This window comes from Myotis myotis, unplaced genomic scaffold (genome assembly GCF_014108235.1).
Source record: "Myotis myotis isolate mMyoMyo1 unplaced genomic scaffold, mMyoMyo1.p scaffold_m19_p_26, whole genome shotgun sequence".
NCBI lineage: Eukaryota > Metazoa > Chordata > Mammalia > Chiroptera > Vespertilionidae > Myotis > Myotis myotis.
In genome coordinates this window covers 2,244,284-2,258,274 of record NW_023416331.1, presented here as the reverse complement: position 1 = coordinate 2,258,274, position 13,991 = coordinate 2,244,284, and the positions used below count along the sequence as shown (strand labels likewise).

The following is a 13,991-nucleotide window of genomic DNA, read 5'->3' as shown; positions in this document are numbered from 1 at the left end:
TTAAAAAAAAAATATATATTTTATTGATTTCAGAGAGGAAGGGAGAGGGAGAGATGGAAACATCAATGATGAGAGAGAACCATTGATTGGCTGCCTCCTGCACAACTTCTACTGGGGATCGAGCCCACAACCTGGGCATGTGCCCTTGACCGGAATTGAATCCGGGACCCCTCCGTCTGCAGGCCGACGCTCTATCCACTGAGCCAAACCAGCCAGGGCTGTACCTACATCTTTCCACCTCCTGCCTCCCACCCGGAAGTCCGCAGGCACTGGGCCTCAGAGGGCACCTGTGCTGCACCAGCGCCCCGCGGCCTCTGACCCTCCCCCGCCCCCCAGCATGCCGACCTGCAATGACCTGTCCCAACGGCTGAGTGGAGGGTGGAAGGGAAGGAACATGAGTCCAAAACAGCAAAGAGCAGAGGGCGCTGCAGAGTGAGGACACAGGGAGAGAGCCAGCGCCTGGCGGAGCTCCGCCCAGCGGGGCGTCCTGAGGATCAGGGGACAAAGGTGCGGATGGCCGCCCTGCTTTGAGGCCCCCCTGTACTTCCTCGGCCAGCAGAGGGGTCCCTCAGGCTCCCCTCCCGTCCCTTTCCTCCCATGTCCATGCCTATCAGAGTAGCCTCCGTTTCGCTCAACAATTCCTGCTTTATGGTGCGAGACACAAAGAAACAGCTGGTGCGAATAACGCCAAGTTCCCAGGCCACGCCCTGTGCCTCTTCCTCCCGCCCCAGCCTCCGCCCCAGTCCGTCCCCAGGAAAACCGAACAGACGAACAGAGGACGTCTGGATCGGAAAGGCCTTTACTCTTGTTCCAGGCCCTCGCCGCCCCGCCTGCTGCTTTTCCTCCGCGTCCCTCCTCCCTTCCTCCCGGGCCACCTCCTGGGGGCCCGGCTCCTCGGAGACCCGCTGCCTTCCCTGCCACAGGGCGGGCGCGGCGAGAGGCCCAGCCACTGGCCCAGGGCCGCCCGGCACAGCCCCTCGCCTTGGTAGCTGCCCCAGTGCCCCACGAGGGCCTCCCGCTCCCCAAAGCAGAGGTCGCAGACGGGGCAGCGGTAGACCTGCTCCCAGCGGGCGCGCTGGTGCCGGCGCAGCGCCGAGGGCGAGCCGAAGGCCTGGCCGCAGCAGAAGCAGCGGCGCGACTGCTCCGCGCGGTGGGCCTCCTGGTGCCTGGAGAGCGAAGCCTTGGCCCCGAGGGTCAGGGGGCAGCGCGGGCAGGGGAAGCCCCTGCGCCCCGGAGGCTTCGGCCGGGCAGCCTGGGGCCGGGTGCTCGGGCCGTGGGGCCCCGGCGCTGGGGCTGTGGCCCCGGGGGCCTGAGCTCTCACCACGAGCACCGGGGTCCTGCCTGCGGGCGGCCGCGGCCCGGCGGCGGCGGGGTCCTCGGCTCTCCGCGTGGCTCGTGGGACCCCGGCGGCTGGCACGGGGCTCCCCGCCGCCGGCCCCGGGGCCAGGTGCGTCCGCTGGTGGCGCTTGAGCTCAGACCGGTCCCGGAAGCACTTGCCACAGCAGGGGCAGGAGTGGGGCCGGTAGCCCAGGTGCACGCGGCGGTGGCGGCTCAGGCCCGAGGCGTCGCAGTAGGTCTTGTCGCAGAGGGAGCAGCGGAAGGGCCTCTCCCCGAGGTGGGTGCGCCGGTGGCAGCTGAGGGCCTTGGGGCTCCGGAAGGACTTCCCGCACTGGCCGCAGCTGTGCGTCCCCTTCAGACTGTGGACGAACTGGTGGTAACGGAGGTTGGAGCGCTGACTGAAGCACCTGCCGCAGACGGGGCAGGGGAAGGGGGGCCCAGCCGCGGGTGCGGGTGCCGGGAGCACTGGGGGCCCGCCCAGGGGCTGCTCCTCGCCTCCTGCCAGGACCGAGGAAGAACAACACAGCAAGACTCACCCTGAGAGCCCGGCCCAGGCCCCTCCCCCGCTTCCCTCCTCGCTCTGCACCCTCCACCCTCCACCCTCCACCCTCAGCAGCACCCAGGGTTTTTCTAATTAACAGCAAGTAAAACCTGAACTGGAATCTTTCAACAATATCAGATTAAAATATTAACTGATAACATCTTTTGAAACCCAATTCCTCTCTTTTTCCTACTGTCATGCCGGCTGGGACACGAGGGAGAGGGGTGCTGCTGAAAATGAAGCTCAGATAGGAGTGCCAGCCGGGCACTGGGCGCCGGGCACTGGGCGCCGGGCCTGGCCTCAGCCTCTCTCACGTCCTCTCACCTCCCAGGAACCAGTCTTCCCCACCCCCTGGGCGTCAAGCCCATCCCTTCCTTTCTTTCCTCCTGCAAGGACTTCAGCAAAGGAGTGCCCCTGACCAGCAGCCACATGCAGCCCCTCAGCCCCTAGAAACTGGAGGCGCTCTGGCCCTGGCGGCTCACAGCCAACTTCCCGAAGCCAAGGCCCCCGGAGGGCGCACCTGCAGGGCGGCCTCCCCCCCGCGGCGGGAGGAGGGCTGCTCTCCACCGCTTCACTTCTTGTTCCAGCTCCGAGACCAGATCCGGATTAGTCAGAGCGGTTCTAGCTGCAGAGTGGGGAGGAAGAGGAGCTGAGGTCCCGGTGCGGCCCCCGCACCCAAAGGGAACAACAGGCTGCTTTTGTGCCCTTGGTTTAAGAACTAGAATCTGGGAAACACAGATGCAGGGGGAGACACTCAAAAGACCAGCTCCTAAGCGCGGGCCCTCGCCCAGCGGCCTGGGAAGCTGGCAGGATGAGGGGACTCTGCTCGCCCTGGGAGCTGTCAGCACTCCACTTTGCGCAGGCTCAGTCCTCTCCTCTCCCTGAGCTTGTGACCCAGATCTCACACCCGAGAACCAGGGGCCAGTCGACCTGCCCAGGGAAGCCAAATGCCCAGGGCCGCGGGACCCGCCTCTTACCCACAGACACCAGGGTTTTGAAGGTCTCGGACATGACGTCCTGGTAGAGGGCCCTCTGACGGGCGTCCAGACACGCCCACTCCTCCGGGGTGAAGCGCACAGCCACGTCCTCCAAGGTGACTGGCTTCTGGAAGAGAGGGGCTCAGGGAGTCTGGACCCAGAGCAGACCCTGGCCTCGTCCAGAAAGCAAAGGGAAAACTAAAACCACAGAAGCAGGGGAAACAGAAAACTCAGGCACAGAGCCAGCAACAGGTACGTACAGACAAGAAAGGAAGGTTGGAGAGGAGGAAGAGAAATATGGGAGCGAACGGAGGGTTTACACAGAAAAGAACCAGAGGAAGCAAGCAGAAAGGCTGCGGCGCTGCCGGCCCTGGAAGCACTCGTGAGGGCGCGGTGCTGCCGCGAAGGCCCTGGGCTCCTCCTGGGTGCGGCTCAGCTTGAAGCAGCCTGAGGTCCCATCTGACCTGCAGACGGGAATGGGCGAAAGCTGCCGGGCCCGGGACGCCCGCCCCAGCTGGTCTCCTCACCTCCGCCCAGGCCTGCCACCAGCATTCCCTCTTCACTGCTGTCCATGGGGCCTCCTGGTCGGGCTTGGGCGTGGGGCCGGTGCCAGTGCCGGTGCCGGGGAACAGCTTCTGCACTTCCATGGTACTTCTTCCTAGCTTTATCCACTCCCGGACTTGCCCTCGGGGCTACCTACCGCCCTGAGGTAGCAGAGCCCGAGGGAGCGGCCTGCAAGGCCCTGGTCGGCTTGGCTTCCTGTGACAGACCATCGGCTCAAGGGCCTTCCTTCGGATCGCACAGCCTCGGCTTCAGAGCTCAGGGACCTGGCCCCCTGGGGGCGGCTGCCACTGTCCAGGAATGCCAGGCTGGGGCTGGGAAGGCGCCTGCCCGTTTCCCCTGCGTCTCACCACCGGCTCGTGCCCACCTCTGGGAGCCTGAGGTCAGAGAGAAACAAACACATCAGCCAGAGGGGAGTGAGAAGCAACAGCTTCCTTATTAGACCACAGGTTACCCACTCCTGCTCTGCGCCCGGGACCTGCAGTGCGGTCCTGCAGGTGACAGCTAACTCACAATTTTAACCCAAAGGCAGAGGTGCTAGTCACTCAAGGACACTCCAGGTCCAAGCCGAGACTGTGGCTCCGACGGTGGGATGCCGGGTCCCAGAGCTCTCAGAGCAGCACAGCCTGCCGAGGGAGCCAGAATGGCCGCGGCAGCACCCGCACCATTCTCCTGATTTTGACCCCGTTTCATTAGAAAATGGGATTAAAGGAGACACTCTCTAAGATCCCATCTAGGAGAAAAAGATGGTTCTTTGGGTTTTAACATATACAGATCTTTGTTAAGAATATAGTGAGCTGGCCAGGTGGCTGAGCATCATCCTGTGCACTGAAGGGTCACTGGTTTCATTCCGGCTCAGGGACATACTGGGTTTCAGGCTGGATTCCTGGTCGGGGCGTGCATGAAAGACAACCAATTGATGTTCCTCTCTCACATCAATGTTTCTCCCTCTCCCTTTTCTCTCTCTCTTTCTCTCTCTCTGGGCATGTCTTCTGGTGAGGATTTTTAAAAAACGAAGCCCTGCTGGTTTGGTTCAGTGGATAAAGCGTCGGCCTGCAGACTGAAGGGTCCCGGTTTCGATTCCTGTCAAGGGAACTGCCTGGGTTTCGGGCTTGATCCCCAGTAGGGGGCGTGCAGGAGGCAGCTGATCAATGATTCTCATCATTGATGTTTCTCTCTCCCTCTCCCTTCCTCTCTGAGACATATATAGAAGAACAGTGATAGCAACCCAACATCAAGCGGGTATCCCGGCTCCCGCTGAGGCAGACCTGGCTGCACTCCCAGGCCTGCTGACAGCAGCACACCCTGTCTCCCCTTGAGATTCGATGAAAAGAATAAAGGCATATAAATCTGTTACTTCTTTCACTTTTTTGAACAAGTGATGGAAGTGAAAACGCCAGCAAGAAAAGGAGCATTTGACAATAGAAGGGAAGAAGTCAGGAAAGGTGCAGTGCTGGGATCGAACTGGAGTCCCTCCCTCTGTGGCTCCTTTCCTCCGAGACGCTGGCGTTTCTACCAGGCGCGGCCCTGCTTGTTCTCTCCGGGCAGCTGTGCCAGGGTTGCCAAACAGGCAATACCGACGCCTTAGTCAGGGGCACTGACCTCTTTTCCTTCAGGTCGTCAAATTTAAAAACCGACAACAGCCAACACAAAGCTGTGCGGTGCGAATGAATTAAAAAATATATATATATTTTGACAAATCAGAAAAAAAAAAAAGGTTTGGTGTGCCACAGAATGAAAAATCGCTGTCCGCTCTCCTGCCGAGCCACACAGGCAGCTTCCCGCAGCAGCATCGGTGCCAGCACCGCAAGGCCTGCCTTCCGGCCCCAAGGCAACACCCACTCCCGCCGCGGGTCCTCCACCCGCCTTCGCCGGGTTCCGGGGCTGGGGGCGGACTGCGGGGCTCGGGGCGGACTGCGGGGCTGGGGGCGGACTGCGGGGCTGGGGGCGGACTGCGGGGCTGGGGGCGGACTGCGGGGCTGGGGGCGGACTGCGAGGCTGGGGGCGGACTGCGGGGCTGGGGGCGGACTGCGGGGCTGGGGCGTGACTGCGGGGCTCGGGCGGGACTGCGGGGCTCGGGGGCGGACTGCGGGCTGGGGGCGGACTGCGGGGCTCGGGGCGGACTGCGGGGCTGGGGGCGGACTGCGGGGCTGGGGGTGGACTGCGGGGCTCGGGGCGGACTGCGGGGCTCGGGGCGGACTGCGGGGCTGGGGGCGGACTGCGGGGCTGGGGGCGGACTGCGGGGCTGGGGGCGGACTGCGGGGCTCCGCGTGGACTGCGGGGCTGGGGGCGGACTGCGGGGCTCGGGGCGGACTGCGGGGCTCGGGGCGGGACTGCGGGGCTGGGGGCGGACTGCGGGGCTTGGGGGGGCGGACTGCGGGGCTGGGGGCGGACTGCGGGGCTGGGGGCGGACTGCGGGGCTGGGGGCGGACTGCGGGGCTCCGCGTGGACTGCGGGGCTGGGGGCGGACTGCGGGGCTGGGGGCGGACTGCGGGGCTGGGGGCGGACTGCGGGCTTCGGGGCGGACTGCGGGGCTCGGGGCGGGAGTGAGGCTGCGGAGCCGCACGCACGGTCTGCACCGGGCTCCCGGGCGCGGAGACCGAAGGCGCAGGCAGAAGGGCCGTCGGGCGCCTGTCCCGCCCTCCAGAACTCCATGCCCGGGTGGAGGAGTCGCCATTTTCCAGGCCTGAGCGCCCCCTCCCCCGTCTCCCTCTAACCCCAAACCCGCCAACGGCTCCCCACGGCACGTGGACTGCCCCCGGCCCCCACCCAGGGCTCCAACCACTTGACTTTCCTGTCCCTCGGCCGAATCAGCCTTCGGGTCTGCTCAAGCCCTCAAGGGCCCTTTCCAGCCCCTGCCCAGCCCGGCCTTGGCCCTGGCCCCTGCGGGTGCGGGTCCGCCCCCAGCACCCCGCGCGCCCAGCGCCCCAGCCCCGCCACCCCAGCCTGCGCTCCCCGCCTGCCCGGGGCCCCCGCAGGGCAGGTGCCTGGACCTCCTGTGCGCTCAGCCCCCGAGACGCCCTTCCCGGGACCCCGCTTTCCCAGCACGTGCCAGGAGGTCCCGGCGCCCGCTCCGCACGGCGGCCACTCCCCCGACCCAGCTGACCGGTCGGAAGCTCCCCCGCCGGCCGCGCTCCGGGGCGGAGCGAGCGGGACAGACCCCTCCGTCGGCTCAGGTCGCGGCGAGCCCACCGCCCCGCGGCCTACTCACCGCCGGGAAGAGCGCCCGGGCCTGCGCGAGCCGCTGCTGCAGTGCTCGCCCCGGAAGGCGGCGACGGGCTCCGCTCCCGGCCCGCCCGCCACCGAGCCGCGGCCCGCCCCGGAGGCTGTGGGCCCGCAGGCGGCGCGCGTCAGTCTAAGAGCCTCAGGGAGACCCGCCCCCAGCCCACCCCTCCCCCCAGCTTACCCGGGTGCCACCCAGCGCCAAGATCTTCCTTATTCCAACCTTAATTTACTCTTAAAATCTCGGATTAAAGCAACCAGCATCGCCTAGAGCCCAGAGAACGAAAACGAGACCGTCACAGCCCCAGGAGGGACGTGGAGGCGCACGGCTGCCTAGACAGGCAGGGGCCGCGAACGCACGCTGGTCACTGCGGAGCCAGGGGCGGGGGGGGGGGGGGGCCGCGCGGAGCCGCGCCGAGGCCGCAGGCCAGCGGGGAGCCAAGGGTCCCCCTCCGCAGCGCGCAGCCTGGGGCGGGGCTGAGGGCTGCAGCATCTCCCGCCTTCCCGACAGGGGTCCCCGCCCACGGGGGCTTCTTACGCTGAGGCGCCAAGGCTAGAAAGTTGAATGCATAGGGCCTGAGCCACCAAAAGCTAAGAGGATAATTAGAGGGAAAAGCCCTCCTCCCTCCCTGTGAGAACCCTGGGTTTGAGCAGGTAGATTGGTCTTTGAGAGGGGAGTCTGCCATTCTCCCAAGTGTCAGCACCTGAATCGGCACCTTTCCTGTGGCGCCAGCACCTGCCTCAGGAATTGGGCTTCTGTTTCAGCAGGCAGCTGAGCCTGCCTTCCAATTACGTGATGAGAGATGGCAGGTGAGGTAGAGAGGACCATGACCAGGTAAAATTCTACTTACCTGGTACCTTACCACTGAGCTGAACCCAATTCAACCTTTCTCGGTGACATCTTATTTAAATCCTCACCCCAGGACATGTTTTCATTGATTTTACACAGAGAGGAAGGGGGAGAGAGAGAGATCAATGTGAAATAGGAACATCTATTGGTTGTCTCCCATTCCCCACCAGACTGAGATCCAACTGCAACCTAGGTATGTGCCCAGACCGAGAATTGAACCTGCAACTTTTTTTAGTGTACGGGAGGATGCTCCAACCAACTGAACCACCTGGCCAGGGCATTTTTTTTTAATCAGCCCAATGAAAATATTTCACATTGGCATTGGATTTTACAGTTTACAAAACACTTTTGTAAATAGAGCCTCCACTAAATCCTCACAAACACCATGGGAGGTAGGAATTGTTATTCCATCTCTATGTTACTGACAAGTTTAGGTTCTTGTCTCCTGATAGAATTTAGACCAGGGACACTGATAAAAGCAAAGGCAGATTTATTGAGGCTCCGCAACACTGAGATAGGGCCGGAACACTGAGATAGGGCCTCAGGTTGTTACCGGAAAGGGATCCTGGGCCTGGCTGGGTCTGCCTGGGGTCGGCTGGTAGTGTGTAAGTTCTTGAATTTGTGCAGGAAAAATTTCACAGCGTGAGTCCAGATGACTGCGAGGGAACATTTATTAAAGCAGGGACAGTGGAACAAGGAAGGGCTTAGCACAGTGGTTCTCAACCTCCCTAATGCCGCGACCCTTTAATACAGTTCCTCATGTTGTGGTGACCCCCAAATTCATTGTTACAAATTGAACATAATTAAAGCATAGTGATTAATCACAAAAACAATATGTAATTATATATGTGTTTTCTGATGGTCTTAGGCGACTCCTGTGAAAGGGTCGTTCGACCTCCCAAGGGGTCGCGACCCACAGGTTGAGAACCGCTGGCTTAGCATAAAAGAAGCAATAGGAGAGCCCAGGCTGGGCTGCCCTAGCTCTCTGGGGAGTCAGAGTAAAAGGGCCTTGGGGTCAGGTTCAGGGGTTAGCCTGGGACGAGCTGCTGCTGCCCATTGCTCCCTGGTTGCAAGTCCCATGGGGTCCCTTAGAGTTTAGGAGATGCGCGCCTCGAGGGAAGGTGGGAAAGAAGAGGGGAAAGGGACTGGTGGGGCTGCTCCCCAGAGGGCAGGCAGGCTCTGGGCCCTTCGTCTTGAGGGTCTCTCTCTCTCTCTCTCTCTCTCTCTCTCTCTCTCTCTCTCTCTCTCTCAGGCGGGAACCTTAGGGGGGCTTCAGGGGAGGGTTCCAGCAGAACATGCATCCGTTTCCAGGTGGGCTCCTCCAGGGTGTGGTCTCCACCGATTGGTCAGGGCCAGGACAGGGCATTGTCAGTCACCGCAGCTGGTCCTGGTGTTGTCCACCTGGTTTTGCTGCTTTTCTGGGCCTGGAGCTGGACTACAACTGAGGCCTCAATGCTGTCTTAGGGAGGGGACCTTCTGCATCTACTATAAATTGCTTTGCAGTTTGTTCAGCTCTCTGCCTCAGTTTCCCTGTTCCACTTGTCCTAGCTCACGGCCTGTCTCAAGGTTCTGTGTCCAGTTGTGGGGCTCGGGTTTTTATGGCTTGAGGACATGGAAGTTGCTGGAGTCAAACAATCAGAGAGTAGGTTAGCAGGTTTGTTTTGGAACACTGATGTCTGGGTATTCCTCAGCAAAGCAACGTGTTCTCAGATTGTGCAGCCCTTACTATGGGGTGCAGGAAGGGACTTTCCCAACTAGGTATTTGTTGGGTCTGATCAAATAATTGAATTGATACCCCCACTCCTGGGAACTGATCTTTAGGTCACTTCACAATGGACATTCCCTTTTGCTTAGACCACATTCCATTTTGCTAAGACCATTATCTTTCCCCTCAGGACCTTCCTAGGATCCAGACCTGCCCAGAGAATTCTCTGCCCAGAATCCTTAAAAACCTCTGATTCCCCGCCCTAAGCGGTTTGGCTCAGTGGATAGAGCGTTGGCCTGCAGACTGAAGGGTCCCAGGTTCGATTCTGGTCAAGGGCATGTACCTTGGTTGCGGGCACATCCCCAGTGGAGAGTGTGCAGGAGGCAGCTGATCGATGTTTCTCTCTCATCGATGTTTTTAGCTCTCTATTCCTCTCCCTTCCTCTCTGTAAAAAGTCAATAAAATATATTAAAAACAAACACAACAACAAAAAAACCCTCTGACTCCCTGTCACTGGGTGCTGGCGCCATTTTGAGGCTCAGCCATCTGGTCTCCAGAGGCCTAACCACTGCTATTTCCTATTTTGAAACCCTGTCTCAGGACCTACAAGAAACCTATGGGTGCCCAGCAAGGGGCAAAACTGGGAAAACAAGAACCTCGCCCCCTGGGTAACCTATTCTCCCCTTTCATATCCCTAGTGAGGCAACTGAGACCCCTAAAGATAGCATCTGGCCTCAGTTGTATTTCAGCTCCAGGCCCAGAAAAGTAGCAAAACTAGATAAGGGACGCTGCGGCAGCCTCAGGGCCAGCTTTTACCTCCCAAGTCACTGGACAGGACCACAGGACGCTCTGGAGCCTTCGCCAACCGGTCTCCCGGGGAAATGATGCAGCTGCATGGCTCGCTCCCCGCAGGAGGAATCTACAGTGTTCCAGCGCCCATCAAAGTCCATCCCGTGATCTCCACGTCCCTCTCAGCAGGAAGCAACTATGGAAGCTATGACCTTCGTCCCTGTGCCATACAACAGAAAGGCTGGCTAGGCCACTTCACAAAGGCATTCCCTTTCGCTCAGACCGCATTCCACTTGCTAAGACCATTATCCTTCCCCTCTGGACCTTCCCAGGATCCGGACCTGCCCAGAGAATTGTCCGCCCAGAAAAGCCCGCCCAGAGTCCTTTAAAACCTCTGACTCCCCGACCCTGGGGGCTGGCGCCATTTGGGGGCTCAGCCCATCTGGTCTCCTGGTGACCTAATAAATTCGTAATTCTTCATCCCTTTGGGCCTCGTGCGTTCCTCCTTCGGAGACCCTAACAGTATTGAGTTTGTCTCTTGGGTTTGTGACTTGGTTTTCAATCTGAAAAACAAACTTAAAAGAAGTCCGAGTGGTTCCTGGACCGCGGCTTACGCCACCGAGTGATGCCTGCCACAGCTGTGACAGGGCTTGACTCAATGGAGCATGTTTTGGGAACATGTGATTCTACCTGTTTTACTCGCAGGTGAGGAAACAGGCCTGAGCGCTGGCGCCTTACCGAACCGGCCCCTCTGCTTTCACGTCACCACACTGGTGTCTGGGCTGCATGCACGGTGCTGGAGGCTGGCTGGTGTGGGTTTCCCACCTCGCAGCGTTCCCGAGGCAAGCGGCCTGCTCAGCTTTACAGACAGACAGTGCATGCTGTGGACTGAGGGCTGGTGGGAAGGTGGCAGGAAAAGCATGAGGTGTAGCAGTGATGTACATTACCACAATCTTCAAACAGGCTGAGGGAGGGGGTGCCAACTATGCATCCCATTTACAGTGAAGAAACTAAATTTGCCCTTTAAAAAAGACAGGACCTGCCCTGGCCGGTGTGGCTCAGTGGATAGAGCATCAGCTGCAGCCCAAAAGGGCCCAGGGTGTGATTCTGGTCAAGGGCACATACCTTGGTTGCAGGCTCCTCCCTGGCCCAGACCCTGGTGGGGGCATGTGCAGGAGGCAACCAATCGATGTGCGTCTCTCACATGGATGTTTCTCTCTGTCTTTCCTTCTCTCTTCCACTCTCCCTAAAAGATCAGTGGAGCCCTAGCTGGTTTGGCTCTGTGGAGATAAGAGCATTGGCCTGTGGACTGAAGGGTCCCTGGTTCGATTCCAGTCAAGGGCACTTGCCCAGGTTCTGGGCTTGATCCCAGTAGGGAGCGTGTAGGAGGTAGCTGATCAATGATTCTCTCTCATCATTGATGGTTCTCTCTCGCTCTCTCCCTCTCCCTTCTTGTTTGAAATCAATAAAAATATATTTTAAAAAAAGATAAATGGAAAAATATCCTTGGGTGAGGATTAAAAAATAATAAATAAATAATAAACAATAAAGTGACTTCCTAAAAAAAAAAAAAAGACAGGACCTGACCTGGACTGGCAGGAATTGGCCTAATTGTTTCCTGTCCATGTAAGAAACACTGACACCGGTAGAGGATTTTTATGAGTTTATTTGAGCCAAACTGACAACAACTGCAAGGAAGCAAAATCTCAATAGATGAGAAAACGCTCCAGAGAACGGCAGTTTTGTACAGCACAAAGGAAGAGGTGTAAGTGGGTTACATGGCTCCACTGGTGCTGGTTAGAGAGAGAAAGCAAGCGGGAAGTCCCCGGGATTGGGTGAAGAGTGAAAGGAATAGCACCTACTTCTTAGCAATTAACATGATAACAGTAACAACGGAGGAGTTCTGAGGTCTCTGCTTCCTGCAGCCAGGGGTGGGGTGGGGTGGGGGGAGGAAATTACCCTGCTTTGTTATTGTAGATGCAAAAAGACCACAGACAAGCTTAGTGAAGGCAAAGATTGGACGCTGTGGGAGAAGATACTACTGCCCTAGGACATGACTGCCTGCCCTGACTTGCTTTTAGTTAGAAAGTTTTAATTTCGGACCATCCTCTGTGGCTACGTTCGTCTCTGAGTTTGTAAGGCTGCCCTTCAGGCCTTCCCCTCAGCTTGCCAGGTTTAGTATGCGGCCCCTTTTCTGTCCACAACCCTAATCCCAGTTCTGGTTCCAAATCACTTTTTAAAAAATATATATATTTTCATTGATTTCAGAGAGGAAGGGAGAGGGCGAGATAGAAATGTCAATGATGAGAGAGAATCATTGATAGGCTGCCTCCTGCATGGCCCCCACCAGGGATCAAGCCCACAACCCATGAATGTCCCCTGACCTGGAATCGAACAGTGACCTCCTGGTTCCTAGGTCAATGCTCAACCACTGGGCCACGCCGGCTGGGCCAAATCACCTTATTTACAAAACTAGGCAGTCGGCACCTGGACCATTTGATTTGATTTGATCCTCAAATCTTGAGTGTCAGCAAAGAGATATGGGGTGAACAGGGCATTTATTTGCTCCCTCAAAAAGCATTACAGCATAGGAGAGAGACGGATTGGGATGGGCCCGTTTATTTGTCTCTGCGGCACCGGCTCATCAGCGCTCAGCACAGGGTTTGTAGACTCTCAGCCGCTTACAGTTCCTACAAGACAGGAGAGCAGCAGACACAGGCTGAGGCCAAGGCAGTGTGAAGTCCTGAAGCAGAGCAGCAGGCTAGGGCCTGGCAGCTCTGAGCACAGGCTGAGGAGCACTGTGCAGTGAGTGGGGATGGTGGCACGGGGACTCTGAGGGTTGGAACAGGATATGAGATAGGTATTGGGTTTGAGTGTGAAGACAATGAGCGGGAGGAGAGCTGTAGGAGAGTGGGAAACTCTATATAATGGAGCCTGAGGTTGATGGAACCAGCCCTCCTGGTTCTGACCTACATGGTTCCAAATACTGAGACAAGCCCTTGAGCTCACCACCAGATTGGTGACAAATACCCTGGTCTGAAGTATAGCAACAGCCGGGCACCATTTGGGCAACTGTCTTTGAATCAACTTCCTGGTTCTCGGTCTTTAACCATTGCCCCAATTCTTTCTCATTAATAGGCAATAAAATGGAAGACCCCTTATCACAATCTAGCAAGCTGCGGCGAGTTTTCTAAGCCTAAAGATCCACAAACCTGTTAGCTACTGTTGGAGGTGGTCACCGAGAGGCCATGACAGCAGCTGCCCCACCGCTGCCCAGGCGGTCAGAGGCTCCGCATGCCCTCCCGTCCTTGGAATGCATGCTCTGCTCACCATTCCCGCACCAGGAGCTGTTGTAAGGCCGCAGCCTTGAGAATAAGATGCTGCTGAGACCGTCTGGACTGAATATGTGACCAAACCTAGTGAAGTCCTCTAGACATGCCTTTAAGGTTCTGATGGGCAGGTGTGGAGACCTACTTGCTGTGCAGCCACCCAAGACAAGCTTTATAGATAAGGTCCTTTGCTTATTAAACTCTCCGCCTGCCAATCTGGAGTGGCCTGCCACTCCACCTCAGTGCCAGTATGCAGAACCAAAAATGGGTGCTGTCACCCCACTTGGTGGGCAGAACTCAGGCCCTTTTCACAGCTCTCATCAATACTCCTTCCTCAATCAATCTTCCTGTTTTATTGACTCTTGGGCTGCTGGCCAATGGTCTAGCTATTTGGGCTGACACCTGAAAAACTAGACTCATCAGACATCTCTCTTTGGAGCTTCAAGCTGTGAAAATAAACCACAGCTGCTGACCTGCCCATCGAGGCGCTCAGGGGGTGTCCCAGAAGCGCCTGCTCTCTGCTGAGATGGGCTGGGCTCAGCTGCTGAACGGAACCTGTTTATGCAGCTGCCCCATGTGCCTATCCATCCCAGACCAGATACGGCAGAGCTTCCCTCTCAGACTGGGCAGAGTGAAGGACTCAGCTTGACTTGGACTTGGACTATTGCCAATTTTTGTC

General features: G+C 58.4%; 1 protein-coding gene across 1 annotated transcript; it reads right to left on the bottom strand.

Moving 5' to 3' along the window:
• Window positions 1–133: 133 nt before the first annotated feature.
• ZFP57 (ZFP57 zinc finger protein) lies at window positions 134–6,738 on the bottom strand. Its single transcript, XM_036356545.1, has 5 exons — window positions 6,629–6,738; window positions 3,384–3,794; window positions 2,857–2,983; window positions 2,400–2,504; window positions 134–1,836 (listed from the first exon to the last, which is right to left on the bottom strand). Exons 2-5 carry the CDS (start codon window positions 3,501–3,503, stop codon window positions 800–802), a joined length of 1,389 nt encoding a protein of 462 aa, XP_036212438.1. The 5' UTR covers window positions 3,504–3,794; window positions 6,629–6,738; the 3' UTR covers window positions 134–799.
• Between the last annotated feature and the right edge of the window lie 7,253 nt (window positions 6,739–13,991).